At 33.9% G+C, this 19624-nt stretch overlaps 2 protein-coding genes and 1 pseudogene across 3 annotated transcripts; 2 read left to right on the top strand and 1 right to left on the bottom strand.

Moving 5' to 3' along the window:
• Positions 1-613: 613 nt before the first annotated feature.
• On the top strand, positions 614-8551 carry LOC146912575 (chaperone protein ClpB3, chloroplastic-like). The gene is made up of 10 exons (XM_085722140.1): positions 614-1038; positions 1723-1947; positions 2671-2908; positions 3214-3409; positions 3937-3991; positions 4187-4337; positions 5018-5329; positions 5896-6161; positions 6781-7794; positions 8049-8551. The coding sequence occupies exons 4-10, from the start codon at positions 3267-3269 to the stop codon at positions 8376-8378; spliced, it is 2271 nt and encodes a 756-aa protein (XP_085578266.1). The 5' UTR covers positions 614-1038; positions 1723-1947; positions 2671-2908; positions 3214-3266; the 3' UTR covers positions 8379-8551.
• A 1742-nt stretch (positions 8552-10293) lies between these two features.
• Positions 10294-12052, bottom strand: LOC146912574 (7-deoxyloganetin glucosyltransferase-like; annotated as a pseudogene). Its single transcript, XR_015016757.1, has 2 exons — positions 11471-12052; positions 10294-11439 (listed from the first exon to the last, which is right to left on the bottom strand). The product of XR_015016757.1 is annotated as a 7-deoxyloganetin glucosyltransferase-like (transcript).
• Positions 12053-16561: 4509 nt separating this feature from the next.
• LOC146912573 (uncharacterized) lies at positions 16562-19177 on the top strand. Its single transcript, XM_085722141.1, has 3 exons — positions 16562-18119; positions 18241-18637; positions 18720-19177. Exons 1-3 carry the CDS (start codon positions 16846-16848, stop codon positions 19008-19010), a joined length of 1962 nt encoding a protein of 653 aa, XP_085578267.1. The 5' UTR covers positions 16562-16845; the 3' UTR covers positions 19011-19177.
• The last annotated feature ends 447 nt before the right edge of the window (positions 19178-19624 follow it).

Genomic DNA, 19624 nt, shown 5'->3' with positions numbered 1-19624 from the left:
AGCCCACAAATAAATAGATTTTATAGTGGGCTTGACCCCAAATAATTCTTTTCACTTGGGGTGTAGAAAACAATTATGTTGAGTGTAGAAAACAATTATGCACGGTGCATAAGGATCTCCTTATGCACCATAACCACACCCTTTGATTACCACTACATTCACCTTAAATTGGCAGTTATTGAACTCATGTGGTTAATTACCTATACAAAAAACAAATGTTCAGAAGAATGCGAATTTGATTGTCAAGAACAGGGGTGAGCAAAAAAAAAAAAAAATCGAATCAAACCCTCACTAACAATTCTGAAACTAAACTGAAACATATTGATTCAACTCATAATTTATCAGCGCCCTTCCGTTCATGTCAATTTTGGTTTTTAAAAAGTTCAGACATTCTATCTTGTTTGGTTTTTTTTTTTTTTTTTTTTTTATATTTTTAACGGTACTAATAATAACAATTCGGTTAAAAAAAATTAATTTGGTTAAGATAGTGAATTTTAATTTTTAAAAAACTAGTTATGCTAACAATTTGTTTCGATTAAAAACACAAACAGTTCAATTTCGTTATTATATGGTTCAATTTGGTTTTTCTTTCTAAATCGAACCATGTCCACCCGTAGTCAAGTCAAGAGTCGGACTTGCCAACTCTAAATAAATAAAAACGGTTAAAGAAAGTGAAAGTAACGCGCTACTTTTCCCGCGCAAGTTTCCCACTTCATTCGTTCTTCTTCTTCTTCTACAATCTTACTCTCAAACTCGTTCAGCTTCATTTCATTCGGTTTCTTGATTCTTCTTCTCTTTCTGTTTCAAACCTTAACCCTAAAAATGGGTTCAAAACCATTTTCTGCTGCTAGTGCTATCTCTAACCGTTCAATCTCTGAAAATGCTAGCGTTGAAATTTCCAATGAAGATGCTGAAAATTTGTGGGAGTATGGAATTTCAATCGATGGTGAAAATGCAATCAAATGCAAGATTTGTGATGAAATCATAACTGGCGGGCTTTACAAATTTGCTTGTCACTTGTATAGATCAGACCATCATGTAAGAAATTCAAGCTCGTTTGTAATTATGAAAAATTAGATTTGTTTGTGATTTGGGTAATTTATTATGTTAATTGTGTCTAGCTCTATGAAGCACGGACACAGACACCGGACACAGACACTAACACGCTGACACCGATAAAATTTTGAGAAAATTATATAATTTAATGTAGGGTCTTGTTAACGAGTGCCTCCGGGTACTCTTTAAGCATTCTAAATTAAGATGTCATTCTTTAAAAAAAGTCAAACAGTTCAATTTTCAATGCATTAAATACACAAGTTTTCATAAAAAGTTACTATTTTAGGCTCTTAAAGAGTGCCCTGGAGAAACTCATTAACATTTTTCTTTAATGTAATCACAAGCGTTTGTGTCGGACACGACACGTGTTGGACACTAGGACACGTCTTTAATTAGAAGCGTCATGCAGCATAGGTCTGGTTTTGTGATTTGGGTAATTTATTATGCTAGTTGTTTCTGGTTCTATGAAGCTCAGACTCGCTGACACGTCAACATTGATAAAATTGTGAGAAAATGACATAATTCAATGTAATCACAAGTGTTTGTGTAGGACACGACATGTGTTGGACACTGGGACATGTCTTCAATCAGATGTGTCGGTGCAACATAGGTCTGGTTGGGTTCTCAAAGTATAATGGTTTATATTGGATTTTGATGCAATGGCAGGTTTCAGAGCAGGAATTTACAGAAATGGCGTGGCAAGCGATTGTGTCATCGCACGAAGTAGCAAAGGAGAATCATCATCAAGTTGTGGAGCCAGAGCACCTGATGAAAGCCTTATTAGAACAAAAGAGACTTGCTTGCCGGATCCTCAGCAAGGTTGGGGTCGATAACACCCACCTTCTTGAGGCTACCGACAACTACATTCAGAGGAATCAGAGCGAACCCAAGGTGATTCACTAAGTCAAATATGCTTTGGTGCTATGGTTATTTCTTTAGCTTGTTATTGTCAGTCAACTATGAAGCACGGACACCGAACATGACACTGATAATAATTTTGATCAATGCGAAATTGATTTTAATTAGAAGTGAGTTTTAGGTAAAGTGATCAATGTTGGGAGTAAAAATCACTTTTGAAGGCAAAAATTACAAATCCTAGCTTCAAGTTAGAATCAATTCTAGAGGTAAAATCAATTCTAATTGAGAACCCCCAAACATACCAAAATCAATTTTAAGTCTTTAAAATCACTTTTGACTCTCTTAAAAGTGAATCCAAACACACACTTCATGCTGACATGCATTTTAGTTGCAGTATTTTATTGGTTATACTTATATTCTCTTTCAACTTCCTTTACAGATATGATTTTTCTTCTTAAAAGTTAAGACCTAAATAGAAACTGTAATAAGTATAATTTGGTGGTAGAAGTGAAGTTGGAGGAAATAGTAAAATTCAAGCTTAACAACAGAAGCTTGGAAGGGAAGTAATAGCAATCAAGTTTTGTTTTTGGAGTGACTTAACATTAGAGATGAAACTGACATGTGATCATCACATAATGTGGTTAGAAGTAATATGCTTCTAAAATTTGCCCTTTATTTTGTTAAATAGTTCAGTAAACTACTGCACATATCTGATGCTCACAGACCTGATTTTAAATTCTTATTCAATTGTGTTAGGTTCTAGGGGAATCAGCCGGTTCAATGTGGGGGAGTGACTTGGACACATTGATTCAGAGAGCCAGGGAATTCAAGAAAGAATATGGGGATTCATTTGTATCAGTTGAGCACTTGGTTCTTGGTTTTGCCCAAGATCGACCATTTGGGAAGATGTTGTTTAGAGATTTTCAAATATCTCAGTAATCTCTAGAAGCTGCTATAGAGGGTGTTAGGGGACACCAATCAGTTATCGATCAAGGTTATTTACTATTTCTCTTCTTTTTATAGTTACCAGTGAAAATTTGTCTGTTTTCTATTGTGTTTTATTGTACATATATTTTATTGTATAATATTCATTTTAATTCAATTCGCTTGTTTTAGTTTCATAATATCTGAACCTTTTTTAAATTATAGTTTCAATATTTATGTTGTATGTTTTTAAATTTAAATTTGAAAAAAGTTCTTGTTAAACTTAGAGGTAAATTTATGTGATTGACTTTATTAGAAGCTCTACTTTATTCTAAATATCTTGTAGCACTCAACCTCAACTTATATTTGTTATAGATCCTGAGGGAAAATATGAAGCCTTGGGAAAATATGGAAAGGATTTGACAGCAATGGCCAAAGCAGGCAAACTTGACCCTGTTATAGGAAGAGATGATGAAATACGCAGGTGCATTCAAATTCTCTCCAGGAGAACAAAGAACAATCCTGTGCTAATTGGTGAGCCTGGTGTCGGAAAGACTGCTATTTCTGAAGGGTAAGTTCCCAGGTCTTCCTCCCTCCTAAATGTTATTTTTGTTTGTATTTTTGTTAACATTTTTATTGTTAGGTTAGTATTTGAATTAAAAAGTTGCCGGCATTGTGATAATTGAGGTGTGAGTTGTTGCAGTTTTTTTATGTTCGCAACTGTGGAATTTTTACATGTTAACAAAAACTTCAATGGCTATTAAGTTGCACTGTGGTTTTTCTTGTGAATTTAACCCGCAATTGCTGGACGGTGCAGTTGCGGACGCTATCACAAGAACAATATTATAGCCGCATCAAGTCAAGTGATGGGATTCACAATTTGAAAATATGCTCAATAATTAGCATGGAGATTGATAACATTGAAATATTTTCTTTTTACTGAAAGTCCAGTTTTTTTTTTCATAATTATTTTTTAGCATGTGCTGGTTAAATAATTTTTTTAGCATGAGCTGGTTAGATACTTTTTATAGCATGAACTTTTGTTAATTTTTTCGTTAATATGCTCAGCACATTGACCTAACTCTGCCTTTCAAACAGACTTGCTCAGAGAATTGTTCAAGGAGACGTCCCTCAAGCTTTGATGAATCAAAGGGTATGCTTTATCCAATTAGGCCATTCTAATATTCTTGATATTGGCACTGAAAATTGAAGAAAAAGATACAATAATGTTGAATAACTGGCTTTTTAAGTTTTTATAAGAATATAATATTTGTCTTATTTTATTCTCCTTTTTGAGTTGTGTTGGCCAAAGTAGATGTAAAATTGACCCGATACTTTGTTTTTTCAGCTTATATCTCTCGATATGGGTGCACTTATTGCTGGAACAATGTATCGGGGAGAATTTGAGGATAGGCTGAAAGCCGTTCTCAAAGAAGTTACCGAATCTGATGGTCAGGTTATACTTTTCATTGATGAGATCCATACAGTTGTTGGGGCAGGTAACGAGCTTCAAAGTTCCCTACTTTTAGACAGTTGATTTAATTGGTATTGTAAAAGTTGTTTGAAGGGTCTAGTTGCAGTCTTCACTTTCTCTTAACCACACCATGACTCTCAGCTTAAACGGGTGACCACCAAACCCATCATTGTTTGCAATGAAGCTAATAGGCTAATGATGTGAGTGAACCCAACTTGGATGAGCTGAAACCTAGCTCTACCGTGCGGAATCCAGCTCTAATGAGGGATACCTACTCCTACCAATCTTCACTCTTTTGTAATTTTGAACCTGGTGATTTATCGTTTTGTCCAACAATTTTGAACTTGTTATTCTCTATGTGCTGAGTTGTGTCCATATCTCGTGATTTCTGAATTTTCTCATAGAATTTGAATTGTGATGGTTTGGTCACTTAGAGAATATTATCAGAATGTTGAATATTACTATGCACCTGGTATTAAATTATTGTTTCCTAATATGATAGATATTTTAAACAGTATATTTATATCATCTTTACTAGTTGACCGAGTCTATGGAGATTCCATGAGTTTACATATTCTCGAGATTGACAACGGTCACGATTTGTATATGATAACCCTTCAGATCAATAAATGTTCAGATCTTGGATGATACATATTAATTCATGGATGTTTAATTTAATTGCAACTATAATCTATCATATGCTAGGTGCTACAAAAAATAGTGCCATGGATGCTGGTAATCTCTTAAAGCCTATGCTTGGTCGAGGAGAGCTGCGATGTATTGGCGCAACAACATTAGATGAGCATCGAACATATATTGAGAAGGATCCTGCACTAGAACGTCGTTTTCAGCAGGTTTATGTTGACCAACCTTCAGTTGAAAATACCATTTCAATCCTGAGGGGGCTGCGGGAAAGATATGAGTTACATCATGGAGTTCGCGTTTCTGACACTGCACTTGTGGATGCTGCAATTCTCTCTGATCGATACATAAGTGGGAGGTTTTTGCCCGACAAAGGTATTATTACTCGTTGAAAATAAAAACTCTTGGTTGGTGGATATATTAAACAAAGATTGGGAATTTTCGTAGGCATTTATGTTTTTCTTTTTCTTTTTCTAGTAAGCGCTCATTTGTTACTTATTATAAAAAATGATTTTGCTATTCAATAATTTAGAGATCACTTTTTAGAGTTTTTTACGAAAAGAAGTTATTTTGTGTTTGCTTATCGTAATGGAAATCATTTTTTCTTTATAAAGAGATCCAGCTGTCATAATGAAACTAAAGAGAACTAGAGGAGCAAAGCTACACTAGTTTCACTTATATGTCTAATAATTGAAAATGATTTTCAAGAAAAGCTACTCAACTTTTTCCCATTTAAAGTAGTTTTCCCATTTTTCTAAAAGTGATTTTTTTAAAGAAAAAGTTGTAACAAACTGGCCCTGAATAATTACAAATATATTATTGGGATTCATCACAAGTTTAATTAGAATGAGGTTTGGATTTTGGGTTAGCACATTTTCTGATTGGTTTAAGCATCCATAATGCTCATTGAAGGCTAACTTCTAGATATTTATTAATTGCAGCTATTGATCTGGTTGACGAAGCAGCTGCTAAACTGAAAATGGAAATCACTTCTAAGCCCACTGCACTTGATGAGATTAATAGGTCAGTTTTGAAACTAGAGATGGAGAGACTATCTCTCATGAATGATACAGACAAAGCTTCTAAAGATAGGTTAAACCATCTTGAGACAGAGCTCTCTCTCCTGAAAAAGAAACAGGGTGAGCTGACTGAACAATGGGAGCATGAAAAGTCTGTAATGACTCGTCTTCAGTCAATCAAAGAAGAGGTGTGTCATCATATTTTTATTACTTTTGCTGAAAGTGCTCTTTCTTTTGTTATTCAAAATAGATGAACATTTAAAGATAACCAGTTTTGTAGCTACTTGCTCGTTTTGAATTTTGTCACATTGAAGTTAGTGCCCTTGTATATGTTGACTTGGTAACTATGCATTGTCATTTGCAATTCACTGATATATTACTGTTTTAATGTAAATATGATTGTATAGATTGTATTCGGTCCGTTAGGTATAATGTAGTCTATATAAACATGTTAGTTATTGTACTCTCATTACTTTGAAAATATTCAGAAAATTATTTCCCAAATTCTACATGGTCTCAGCGCTCCCGATTTTGAGGGCCCTGATTCAACGAACTTACCTGCAACCTGGAAATGCTATATATTCAATCACCAGCTTGATGAGAGCGTCGGGAATATATTAGTACAGATTGTATTCAACACGTTAATCAGACCCCTTATGTATATCGTAGTTTATTTGAACAGTTTAGTGATTGTACTCTTGTTACTTTTGAAAATAATATTCAGACCCTAATTCTACAATAACCATGCTTTCTCTTAATCGAAACATGAAAATCTTATTCTAATCCTTTCCGTATGTATATATGCAGATAGACAGGGTAAACCTTGAGATCCAACAAGCCAAGCGGGAGTATGATCTTAATCGTTTTTCTGAATTAAAGTTCGGCACTCTAAATTCTTTGCAACGTCAACTCGAGGGTGCAGAGAAGGAGTTAAATGAATATATGAGCTCTGGTAAGTCTATGTTGAGAGAGGAAGTTACTGGGAATGATATCGGTGAAATTGTGAGCAAGTGGACCGGTATCCCGATTTCTAAACTTCAACAATCAGAGAGAGAGAAGTTGTTATATTTAGAGGATGAACTCCATAAGCGTGTTGTAGGTCAAGATCCTGCTGTCAAGGCAGTAGCCGAGGCGATCCAACGTTCAAGAGCAGGTCTATCAGATCCTCATCGTCCAATCGCTAGCTTCATGTTCATGGGCCCCACAGGTGTTGGAAAGACTGAGTTAGCAAAGGCCCTTGCTTCCTACATGTTCAATACAGAAGAAGCACTTGTGCGGATTGATATGAGTGAGTACATGGAAAAGCATACAGTTTCAAGATTGATCGGTGCTCCTCCTGGATATGTTGGATACAAAGAGGGAGGGCAACTAGCAGAAACAGTTCGTCGAAGACCATATGCAGTTATTTTGTTCGATGAGATTGAGAAGGCACACTCTGATGTTTTCAATGTATTCCTTCAAATTTTGGATGATGGCAGAGTAACCGATTCACACGGCCGCACAGTAAGTTTTACCAACACTGTCATCATCATGACCTCAAATGTGGGATCACAGTACATACTCGACTCGGATGATAACACTGCACCGGCAGATTTGGCATATGAAACCATGAAGCAGCGTGTAATAGATGCTGCAAGATCCATCTTTGGCCCTGAGTTCATGAATAGTGCACCGAAAGATTTGGCATATGAAACCATGAAGCAGCGTGTAATGGATGCTGCAAGATTCATCTTTCGCCCCGAGTTCATGAACAGAGTTGATGAGTATATTGTTTTTCGGCCTCTTGACCGTCACCAAATAATTAGCATTGTGAGGTTACAGGTAATTTTTTCCTCACTAATCGATCCATTCTAATTTATATTTCATTTTAGTCCTCGTTTTTTGAGTTCCTATAGTATACTTTGTTCTTTGCTTTTAGTCAATGTAATATCTGATTTAAGTTCAATCAGTATTTGTATGATAAGGACTCAAACAGAATTTAACAAAGTATATTATAGTAACTAAATCGAAAGAAAGTAGTATCTTTTCATGCTATTATACATCTCATGACTGACTTTTTATGTTTGTTATTACAGTTGGAGCGCGTGCAGAAGAGAATTGCTGACCGCAAGATGAAAATCCGAGTAACAGAACCTGCTATCCAACTTCTTGGAAGTTTAGGGTACGATCCAAGCTATGGTGCTAGACCGGTGAAGCGAGTGATTCAACAAAATGTGGAAAATGAACTTGCAAAGGGTATTCTTCGAGGAGAATTTAAGGAAGAGGACACAATTTTAGTCGACACAGAAGTCACAATACTCGCCAATGGTCAACGTCCTCAGCAAAAGCTAGTTTTTAGGAGGGTTGAAGCTGATTCAGAATCTACTGCTAAAGACAGCAGGGAAAGTTTTCCACAGATTATATGAAGAAATTTTAATGATTTCCTTTTATCTTCCATGCCAAGTTTACACGAATTTTGAGAATAGATCGTTCTGTTATTATAGATTGGAACTCTGGTCCTGTGTATAGCTTGCATATACTTTATAGTTGTTTATATTTTACTTTATATTGGTCAATACAAATGATCATACTTGAGAAAGTATAGTTACAAGCTATATTATCTTTAATTTCCTAGAAATAGTATTTGAAATGACATGTATCTTGTCACAATCTTAGAAATTTTGATATGCTAGTTTAAAACATAAACCCTGCTGGCAAGCACTTTGTTTTATTTTATTTTTTTGACAAAAGGCAATCACTTTGTTAAAATGGTTCTATTATGCAATGAAATTAAGGTTCAAATGAAAGCATTTCTGTATTTGTTCAAATAGAATTTATATTTTATTTATGGATCATACTAACATGGGTCATTGTTTAAGAAATCCATAAAAAGTAACATTGTCTTGAAAATACAAGTAGAATAAAACAATGTAGAAGTAATAAAAATACAACTTTTTATGCAAATGTTATTACTTTTGATTTCTTAAACAAAGTCTTAAGTGTATTTGTTAGCATTTTCCTTTATTTTTGGAGAAAACTTACCTTTTCATAGGTTTCCTCCACCGGAACTAAGTCTCTCAACTAGAGATTTAAGCTTTAGTTTGTCACATCGTAAGAGTCTATCCCCAGCTAGTTCCAACCATTTTCTTTTGTGACTAAAATAACGACATTGATATATTCAAATTAGTGAAATACATCAATTGAGAACAAACTCTTTCAATTTTTTTTTTTTATTATTCAAAACTAGTTAAAAATTGCTACGTAAAATTTTAAAAGATGAATTTGCGAGAAAACCCACGACAACCAAATTAATAGGATAAAATAAACCTACAAATGTGACAAAATCTAACCTTTGTTGATAATATATTACAACTTTTCTATCAAAATAATAATTGTTTCCCTATAAAAAAAAGTTGCTACTGTTTATTTAATTATACAGTTCTAATCTTTTAGAAGAAAACACCGAAAATAACTGCCTACACAATTCTCTAAACAATCTCTTAACCTCAAATTCACATAACTTCTTGAACCTGATTCATAAGGGTTGCTATAAACCTTATAATCTTACAAAAACAAACCCAATTTTTTTTCCTAATCAACCTCTTCCCATCTATAATAATTCAATGCAATTAATAGCTTTTGCTTCAGCTATAACTCAATCATTATTGTAGCCTAATAATGAGACAAATTAAAGAGGAGAAAGATCAGTGAAAATAGCACAGTACAAAATAGCATAAAATTGATTTTTTTTTTTTTATGTAAATTCGGATCCATGTCTAAGGACCAATTAATTCGGGGACCAATCCCACTGTCCACTAGTAGGGGTTCAATTGAAGACAAAGTAAAGCCTTGGACGGACTGACCCAACACAGAATCGTTGATCTCTGAGGGAGTGGAACACACTTCCAAGTCGCAAGTTTTTACCACCAAATCAACCTCCAAGGGTTAAAATTCATCTCTTAATGTCAGTGAATTAGTACAGTACTTCATTATAGAAAACAAACACAACTCGATCTAATATTGGTTAAGCAACACCTCTTTAATCACATTGTCTAAATTGATGTATGCAAGTAAACTCTCATTTTGAATTAATTATAATTATTAAAAACTCCCTAGATGTTAATTTCATTAGTCAGATGCACATGACTTGACAACGTTGGCAAGGGATGAAAATGAACATGAGCTCATCCCTTTTACTACCATCAAAATGTATATGCACAAATTGAATGTTTAAATAACTTTTCTTGTGCATTGGTCAGGAAGGTCTTAAATATAGGAGCAAGTGAGTAATGTTCTTGGTAACATGACTTTAGAAACTTTAGGAATTTGATAATGAAACACTTTTGAGACATGGTGGTTCTCTATATGATCCAACAAAATATATATACAATTTCACATTACATTAGTTATAACCATACTTTTTAATCACACCACCAACAAATGACATAATAAATCTCACTTATATGGCTTACACTAAATGCATAATTTTTTAACCATAAAACAAATTCAAGAGAAGATGACACAACCACATTTCATAGAATAAATCACTTTAATCTAGTATTGTTTAAGCATGACCTCCTTAATAACTTTGTCCAAATTCATGTATGAACAACCACCTGGACTGGTGTTCTCCTCTGCCTTCTTCTTCAAACACCATGGCATTTTGCCTCATCTTTTTTCCTTTATCTCCCAACATCAATTCATTGATCAGCTTCGCTACCTCCTCTCTCTTCACATTAGTATCAATTTCCATGCCAATCTCCCATATATTGGAGATATACCGACAGTTTGTTGGCTGATCGGCAAAAAATGGCCAACACAACATTGGAACTCCAGCGCATATGCTTTCAACGGTTGAGTTCCATCCACAATGAGTCAAGAATCCTCCAATTGAAGAGTGGTTCAGCACTTGCTCTTGTGGACACCAGCTCGCGATTAGTCCTCTGTCTGAAATTTCATTCTTAAACTAAGATGACAAAACCACGGAACCGCCAATGACAAGATCAGACCTAATGATCCACAAAAAGGGTTTCTTGCTATTGGCCAAACCCCAAGCAAACTCTAACAGTTGATCTGGAGTCATAACTGTAATGCTGCCAAAATTCACATAAACAACAGACTCAGGTTCCTTGGACTCAAGCCATTCAAGACACTTGGTATCTTCTTTCCAAAGATTGGAACCTAAGGATTCCAAGTGATTATGTGAAGTTTGATTTAATAATGAAGGTAAAGGTCCAATAGTATATAAAGAAGGAAACATAGAATAGAGCGCATTCATTACATCACTCTCAAGTTCATCGTAAGTGTTAAAAACAATAGCCGAGGCTTTGTGGAATCTATCTGCCGTTTCAATGACAAATTCTACTATGAAATCATTAGGATTTGTTGTCCTTATTAAGTCGAGAAGGTCCTTCAGCCGAAAGTTCTGCAATCCTGGAAAACAGTCTACTCTCGTGTCTAAATATCCATTTGTCAAATAACTCTCATCTGCTTTTCATAATTGATAATAAATTTTTACCTTTGAGTGGTATTAGACCTTTTTGAAACAGTGTACGAATGTGTAGAGCAGACAAGAAAGAACATGCACTGCCAGTGGAAAAGAGAACAATGGGGAGTGCATGTTCTTCAGCAGCTTGTATGGTAAATGACATGTAACAATCAGAAACTAAGCAAGTAACTGGTGGAACAAGACCATCAGTGGCAGAGTCATGAAGTTTAACAAGAAGTTCACTGAATGGCTGAAACAAATTCTTTCTTATAGATTGAACAAGAGAGGGTATGTCTTGACTAACATCGCCATCACCTTCCATTGGTGTTAAACCATCTGGAATAGTCTCAAAGGTAAAATCAGTGAAACCATCAAGAGAATTAGGACCTCTTGATTTGAGCAAGCGTTTATGATTGTATTCAGTGTTGACAAAGGTTATGTAAAAGCCTCTAAGGTGAAGAATCTTAGCTAGTTTGAACATTGGATTGATATGGCCTTGAAGTGGATATGGAATCAACACAGCATGTGGCTTTTCTTTATCAGCAAAATAACTCATCTTTGATGAAACTTCAAGTGTGTATGATAATTAAAGTGCTTGAAAAACAAGGGTGTAATATAAGGCTTTTTTATAGGATAGATAGTTGATTGGATAGATAAGGATAAAATTGAAATCAAAATAGTTTGAGGAGTGTGGTGATTTATGGACTATTATTAGCCTCTATTCTCAAATGATGTGGGACTTTTGGTGTGCCTATATAAATGGTAAAATTGGAATAAAAAAAAGGTTTAATAGCAGTTTTGGCCCCCTATATTTACAGAAGTTGCGATTTTAGCCCCCTAACTAAAAAAAAAAATAAAAAAATTACACACGTGGCGCCACGTCAGCATTGACTTGGTCAAAATTGGCCTAGGGGGCCAATAGTGCAAAGGGGGCAAAACATAGGGTGCCAATATCGAATTATTTAAGTTAGGGGGCCAAAATCGCAACTTCTTAAAACATAGAGGGCCAAAACTGTTATTAAGCCTAAAAAAAAACTACATCAAAACTTAGGATTCACATTATATGTAGGTAGAGATATCACATGGACCACTAAACCACCAACATTAGTATCAGTTTCAGTCATTCATTCCTTATCCAACCCAGAACTAAATTGTGGAATATTTTGAGAGGTTAAAGTACTGTTTGGACTATAAAAGAAATTGGTAGGAAAAAACAAAAAGTAAGGTGTAAACAAGTGTGAGAAGTGAAATTGCAAATTAGGTGAATTTGTAAGCTGTTTGTATGAATGAAATTGAACAAATTGGAAGGAATATATATTTTTGCTATAACTCTTTGGTCTTCAAGAGAAAGAGTCCTTAGTAATCTGGTGTTTGGTTGAGAGGTAAATAATATTTTTACCAAAGATTGTTACTGCTATTATCGATTTGAAAGATTTTAATTCTTTCTACACTATTTTAGTTGGAAAAAAGTTATGGAAAAAATTGTACAATGATCTTTTTATCTTTGAAACCATGATAAGAGACTGTATTCGCGGTAAAATGCGGTCTCAACTGTGGTCGCATAGATCCCAAAAACTATGATGACGTGACTCATATTGCTGTCGCAGACCTTTGTTTAAAACGTAATTTTTACATAACCTCAACCTGATTCATAAAGTATAGCTAAAAATCTTATAACCATCTCCATAATCTACTTATACTTTCAGTCATGTCCCTCAAATTCTGCAACATTTTACTTTGAATCCTCATACCTATAGTTCTATATCTGAACTTGTTAATTATGTTTAAGCAAGACCTCCTTAATCAGTTTGTCCAAGTTGATGAATGAAGACCACCAGGTCATGTGTCGTCCTCTGCCTTCTTCTTCAACTCGATGGCCTTTTTCCTCATCTTTCCTTTATCTCCCGCCATAAAGTCATTGACAAGTTTATCCACCTCCTCTCTCTTCACATTGGAACTCTAGAACAAATGCTTTCAATGGTTGAGTTCCATCCACAATGCGTTAAGAATCCACGAATTGAATGGTGGTTCAACACTTGCTCTTTTAGACACCATCTTGCGACTAGAATCTATCTGAAATTTCATTCTCATACTCATATAACAAAACACATAAGCTGCCAATGACAAGGTCAGGCCTAATGATCCAAGTATCCAATAGTTTCTTTGGATTCATTACTCGGGTTCTGATAGATAGGTACATGTCAATGAGTCACATGAGGATCACTACCTAGGCAGTAACTAACTAACTAACTAAAAGACGATCCATGTTAGAAGGACGGGGGATTGCACTAAATCAATAGTATATATATAAAGTAAGGTTTTTTATGCCACATGTCTCATCCACATTCATTCTCAATATTTTTATTATTTTTTCTATTTTTAAAAACCAATATTTTATTTAACATAAATATCTCAACAAACTTTTGATCTTATGCACTCAGTATTTTTTTTTAATTTTTATTGAATTTCTAATATTTTATGTAGTAGAAATATCTCAACAAACTACACGTCAATCAATAGTATCAATCAATAGTATATATATAAAGTAAGGTTTTTTATGCCACATGTCACTTCCACATTCATTCTCAATATTTTTATTATTTTTTCTATTTTTAAAAACAAATATTTTATTTAACATAAATATCTCAACAAACTTTTGATCTTACTCCTTCAAAAAAAATTTTTTTTGATCTTACGCACTCAGTATTTTTTTAAATTTTTTATTGAATTTCTAATATTTTATATAGTAGAAATATCTCAACAAAATTTTTTTTCACTACCAAAATATTTTTTTTCACTACCAAAAAAAATCTCAACAAACTACACATCAATCAATCAATTGCATATCAATAAAGTAAGGTTTTTTACACCACATGTCACTTCCACATTTATTCTCAATATTTTTATTATTTTTTCTTTTTTTTAAAACCAATATTTAATTTGGCATAAATATCTCAACAAACTTTTGATTATATCTATTAAATATTTTACTTATCTTTTTGTATTGAATTCCTAATATTTTATGTAACGGCGTTGTTCCAGAAGTTCAATAACTCCAAACCAGGTATTTACAAATTACTAATCAAACAAAAATCATTAATTAAGAGATCCAGTTATATATTATTTCATGTAACAGAACAATTGTATAATTTTATTAATTTAATAGCAAATATGGATTTATGTGAGTTTGAAAACATAAAAAAAGTTAATTTATTCTATATGTGTTAATATTTTTACTAAATCCACTTAATGTTATCTGTATGTGCATCTATAAATTTACGAGTATTTATAATATGATATATTTTATTATATTTATGTGTATTTATTAAAATATTCATCTTATACCAATTCGTGATAAATTTTATTTGCGGATATCACATATATAATTTTTTTATCTTCTTGAATATGTTTAACCCGGGCAACGCCAGGTAAATACACTAGTATATTTGGTGGGTGAGTATCTTTGTAAGAGTTATTGGAGCTTTGAGATATATCTCGACCCTAATGCACCCCCGAGGTCGAATTTAAAATAATATATGAAAAAATAAATTATAATAATAAAAGGTTTTTTGCCTTCAAAAAAAAGATTTTTTTTTTTGAAAACTCGGTATCCGATTCAAGAACCGACTAATACAAAGGGACCAAGTCAACCGCCCATTTGCAAGCATAGTTTTAAAACTCGGCTCAACCCCGGCTGATCGAACCGGGAACCAGTGGGTAGACCGTGTCAAACAGGAAATCAGACTGGCCATGCAATTGGCCCAATGAGAATCAGTCAGAACCAGCATGAACCGGTAAAAAACCAGTGACTCGGTCAGTCGGACCGATCTAGTTGTTTTTTTTCCTCTTTTTTTTTTGCTATAACAGAAAAACATATTTTTTTATTCCTTTCGGTTTTCTTCTTCCCCTTTTGTTTCTTACTTGATTTTTTGTTGGGAAATGCTAACCGGTGCCAGCGGGGCACTGGTTATGGATATGAAAAAGGAAATTATATAGTAGTTAATGCATTGAAATTGTGTAATTAATTTATAATAAAGTCAAAAGCAGTTTCCTTTTATGGTAATAATTCCCTTTTATGGTATGCTTAACCAGTGCCCCGGGGGCACCGGTTAGCAGGACCCTTTTTTGTTTTGATTTATTTATTGTCATCATTAGTTTTTATTAACTTTGGTTGTTTCAATCATTATTTTGGTATCTATTTCAAACAATTGTGGTAGTTATATATATATATATAGTGTATACTATACGTTAATAACAACATTTAAATATTGATTAAAAAAATTATGAGCATTTAAAGCCTCTAAAAAACATTTAAATGATTGTAAATCATTTAAATATTGATTAAAAAAATTATGACCATTTAAAGCCTCTAAAAAATCATTTAAATGAGTGTAAATAAAAGAGTATTTAAATATCGTTGGGCACACATGTGTGATATACCTTATACCTTTTTTTTTTTTTTGGTGGCCGGGGTTCGAACCCCAGAGATTTTTTTTGTGGTGGTCGGGGTTCGAACCCCAGACCTTTTGCATATTTTATTTATTATTTATGCATTGTCCATACCAGCTGAGTTATGCACACGAGGACATATACCTTATACCTTATAATATACATAAAATGATGTAATAGTGTATTGCTAGGATTCTATTCATTTTTGTTTAATCTTGTTATGATTAAGAGATTGATTTGCGTTTCTTCTAGGGAAAATATAAGATTGTTTTGTATTAATTTAATAGTGATATGTTGTCATATTTTTATTTTATTTCATATGTGTCATTTTTAGAGTAATTGAGTCACTGGTTCAATTTGATTTTGTGTTATATAAAAATCTAGAGATTTTGAAAAATAATCTGAAGCTATTTGTGTTTGTTTACTATCCAAAAAAATCACTTTTTTTAAAAAAATGATTTTTAACTAAGTCATGCCTTACCCTTAAAAAAAAATAGATTTTCAGAGCAGCTTTTCATTTTAAAGTCAAAATAGATTCTTTTTGATAAAATGGTTTTTCTAAAAATCTTAAACAAACACTTAAAAATGATAAAACAGATTTTTTTGACTAAAAAATAAATTTTTCCATAAAAAAAATCCAAAACAAACGGGACCAAAATAAGATAAGACAGGCGAAATGGATGCGGTGAAAAAAAAAAAAAAAGAAGTAAATACCTTAATAATGTCCCGCGCTACAATTTCCCGCGTCCATTCATCTTCTACTCTGAAACTCGTTGAATCGTAAAATCGCTCCGAGTTTACGATCTTACTCAAACGGGTTTTTTTGACCCGATTGCAAAACCCGTTTTTGTTTTTACAGTTTAAATACAAATCCTAACCCTAATTGCTCTTTCACCTTCATTTCATTCAGTTTCTCGATTCATCTTCTTTCTCTGTTTCAAACCCTAACCCTAAAAATGAGTTCAAAATCAACCTCTGTTGCTTCTGCTTCTACCCCTAGTGGTTCAATCTCTGAAAATGATAATATTGATTCTAACATTAACATTGAAATTTCAAACGAATATGCTGAAAATTTTTGGGAACATGATGGAATTTCAATTGATGGTGAAAATGGTGATGAAGATGTTGTTGATGATGATGAGGTGGATGAGGAGGAGGAGGAAGAGGATGAAAGTTTTGATTTTGAAGACATTTTCAAGAGAATGAGAGATGGGTCATTAGCTAGTGGTGATAATATTCAGGAGGAAGCGTGTAGAGCGATTGCGAGGTTTTTCTACAACAATGCAATACCGATGAAGGCGGTGAAGAGTAAGGAGTTTGTTCAAATGATTGATATGGTTTCGAAATGTGGGGTAGGGTTTGTGCCGCCGTCTTTTGATGAGATTAAAGGGAAGTATTTGAGGGAAGAAGTTAAGTTGGTGAATGAAGCTTTGGAAGATCATCATAGAGTTGAATGGAAGAAAACGGGGTGTTGTGTAATGGTTGATGGATGGACTGATAAGAAGAAGAGGAGTATATTGAATTTGTTGGTGAATAGTGTGAATGGGACGTTCTTTTTGAGGTCGGTTGATGCGTCTGATATGTTGGAATCGTCTGAGAAATTGTTTAAGATGATGGATGATGTTGTTGATGAGGTTGGGGAAGAAAATGTTGTTCAGGTTGTGACGGATAATACGGCTTATTTCAGAGCTGCTGGTGAGATGTTGATGGAGAAGAGGACTAGGTTGTATTGGACACCTTGTGCGACCCACTGCATTGATTTGATGTTGGAAGATTATGAGAAGAAGATACCTGTTTATGAAGAGACAATTACAAAGGGTAGAAAAATTACAACTTTTATTTATTCGAGGGATTCTCTCATTTCTCTATTGCATAAGTTTACAGAAGGAATAGATTTGGTGAGACAAGGCATTACTTGTTGTGCCACATCTTACTTGACTTTAGACCGTCTTAATGAGACAAAGGGAGCTTTGAGAAGAATGTTCACATCCAAGGCGTGGAAGTCTAGCCCGTTTGCGAAAACAAGTGGTGGGAAATTTGTTGAGGATGTGGTTTTGGACAAGGAGTTTTGGAGAAATGTTATGATTTGTTTGAACGGCGCAAATCCTCTGATTGATGTGCTTCGTTTGGTCAATTCAATTGATGATCCAGCCACCGGTTTCATTTATGAAGCAATGGAGCAAGCTAAAGATGAAATACGAAGGGGTCTTTCAAAAGGGGGCATAGAAAGGTATATATTTTCAGCAGGATCGATTATCAACATTAGTTTTTATAATTGATTTTTTTGTTTCGATATCTTGGTTTGAACTGTTAAAAGTAATTCAATTTTTTCTTTTATTTTTTGTTTTTAGTTTTATGCCTCTATGGGAGATCATTGATGAACGATGGGACGAACGACTCCATGGCCCTTTGCATGCAGCAGGCTATTTTCTTAACCCTCAGTTTCACTATAGCCATGGATTTAGAGATGATATTGAAGTTACAGGTGGTCTACATGATTGTATAACAAGGATGGTGGCCGATCCTGAAGAAAGAGCGAAGATTGAAATTCAACTTGATGATTTCGATAAACGGGCGAACGATATGGGTCATCCTGTAGCCGTAATGACAGCTGGTAATGAGGTTCCATCAGTTTGGTGGAGCGCCTTTGGAAAGGGACTACCAGAGCTCCAAAAATTTGCGTGTCGTGTATTAAGCTTGACATGCAGTTCTTATGGGGGAGAGCGTAATCAGAGTGCATTTGAGATGGTAAGATGAAAAAATATTGAACGTGAATTGTAATATACCTAGCACTTAATTGCTTATCTTAATTGTATTTGTGTTTGTTTAGGTCCATGTTAAGAAAAGAAACGTTTTGTGGCAAAAAACTTATAATGATGTTGTCTATGTCATGGCTAATTCAAAATTGGCTGAAGAGAAAGCTAGATGGTTTGTTGAGCTAATTCAAAATCTGAAGGATAATGGAAACATTGAAGGTACTCCAAATCTGAAATCTCTACATGATGTGATTGCTGATTTGTATGATGAGTATGGAGTTGGAGATGAAGTTGAAGATGGAGAAAAAGATGAAGATGATGAAGATGAAATGGAAGATGAAGATCAAATGGAAGATTCTGATTAAATTTGAAAGATTTTCTAGATTTAATACGTAGAATCGATGTTTATCTTGGTACTTGTTAAAAGCATAATACTATAGCTTAAGGTTTTAATTTGTGACTTATGAATTGTGTTTGGCTTTCTTATGGGTTTTGACTTGAGTTTAATGATATGCTTGTAGTGACTTTCTTATCTATGTTCTTTTACTATATGATTATATATGAATTGATATGCATATATATGGTTATTATGAACTCTGTAGGATCTTGCTATCCTTGCTAAAATCTCAATCTGTATGAACTCTTCATCATGATATGGTTATTACGTGTCTATTTTTAAGCACATATGCTACATTACATCATGAACACTTCTTAGTCATTGAAACATAAAACATGATTTTTCTCCCAGCATAGTTTGTTGGTTTTAATCAACTAAAACACCTACATAGAAGGATTAAGCTTTTGAAAGTGGTTCCAGTTCTCAATAAAAACTTATGGTCATAATTACTAGAAAACACATTTTTTATATAGCACCAACACTTTAAATCGATGACACGTCTGGTGTCGGACACAGACACATGTAGTTACATTCAATTACTTCCATTTTCTTTAATTATTCGAGTGTCTGTGTTTGTATCTG

This window comes from Medicago sativa, chromosome 6, assembly GCF_051527215.1.
Source record: "Medicago sativa cultivar Bolivia chromosome 6, Bolivia_mono, whole genome shotgun sequence".
Taxonomy (NCBI): Eukaryota; Viridiplantae; Streptophyta; class Magnoliopsida; order Fabales; family Fabaceae; genus Medicago; species Medicago sativa.
This window is presented reverse-complemented; position numbering and strand designations above follow the sequence as displayed.

Coding starts and splice junctions, on each gene's coding strand:
- LOC146912573 (XM_085722141.1), top strand. CDS start 16,846: ATGAGTTCAAAATCAACCTCTGTTGCTTCTGCTTCTACCCCTAGTGGT. Junction 18,120..18,240: donor TCAAAAGGGGGCATAGAAAG/GTATATATTTTC, acceptor TTTTGTTTTTAG/TTTTATGCCTCTATGGGAGA. Junction 18,638..18,719: donor ATCAGAGTGCATTTGAGATG/GTAAGATGAAAA, acceptor GTGTTTGTTTAG/GTCCATGTTAAGAAAAGAAA.
- LOC146912575 (XM_085722140.1), top strand. CDS start 3,267: ATGGCCAAAGCAGGCAAACTTGACCCTGTTATAGGAAGAGATGATGAA. Junction 3,410..3,936: donor AAGACTGCTATTTCTGAAGG/GTAAGTTCCCAG, acceptor CCTTTCAAACAG/ACTTGCTCAGAGAATTGTTC. Junction 5,330..5,895: donor GAGGTTTTTGCCCGACAAAG/GTATTATTACTC, acceptor TATTAATTGCAG/CTATTGATCTGGTTGACGAA.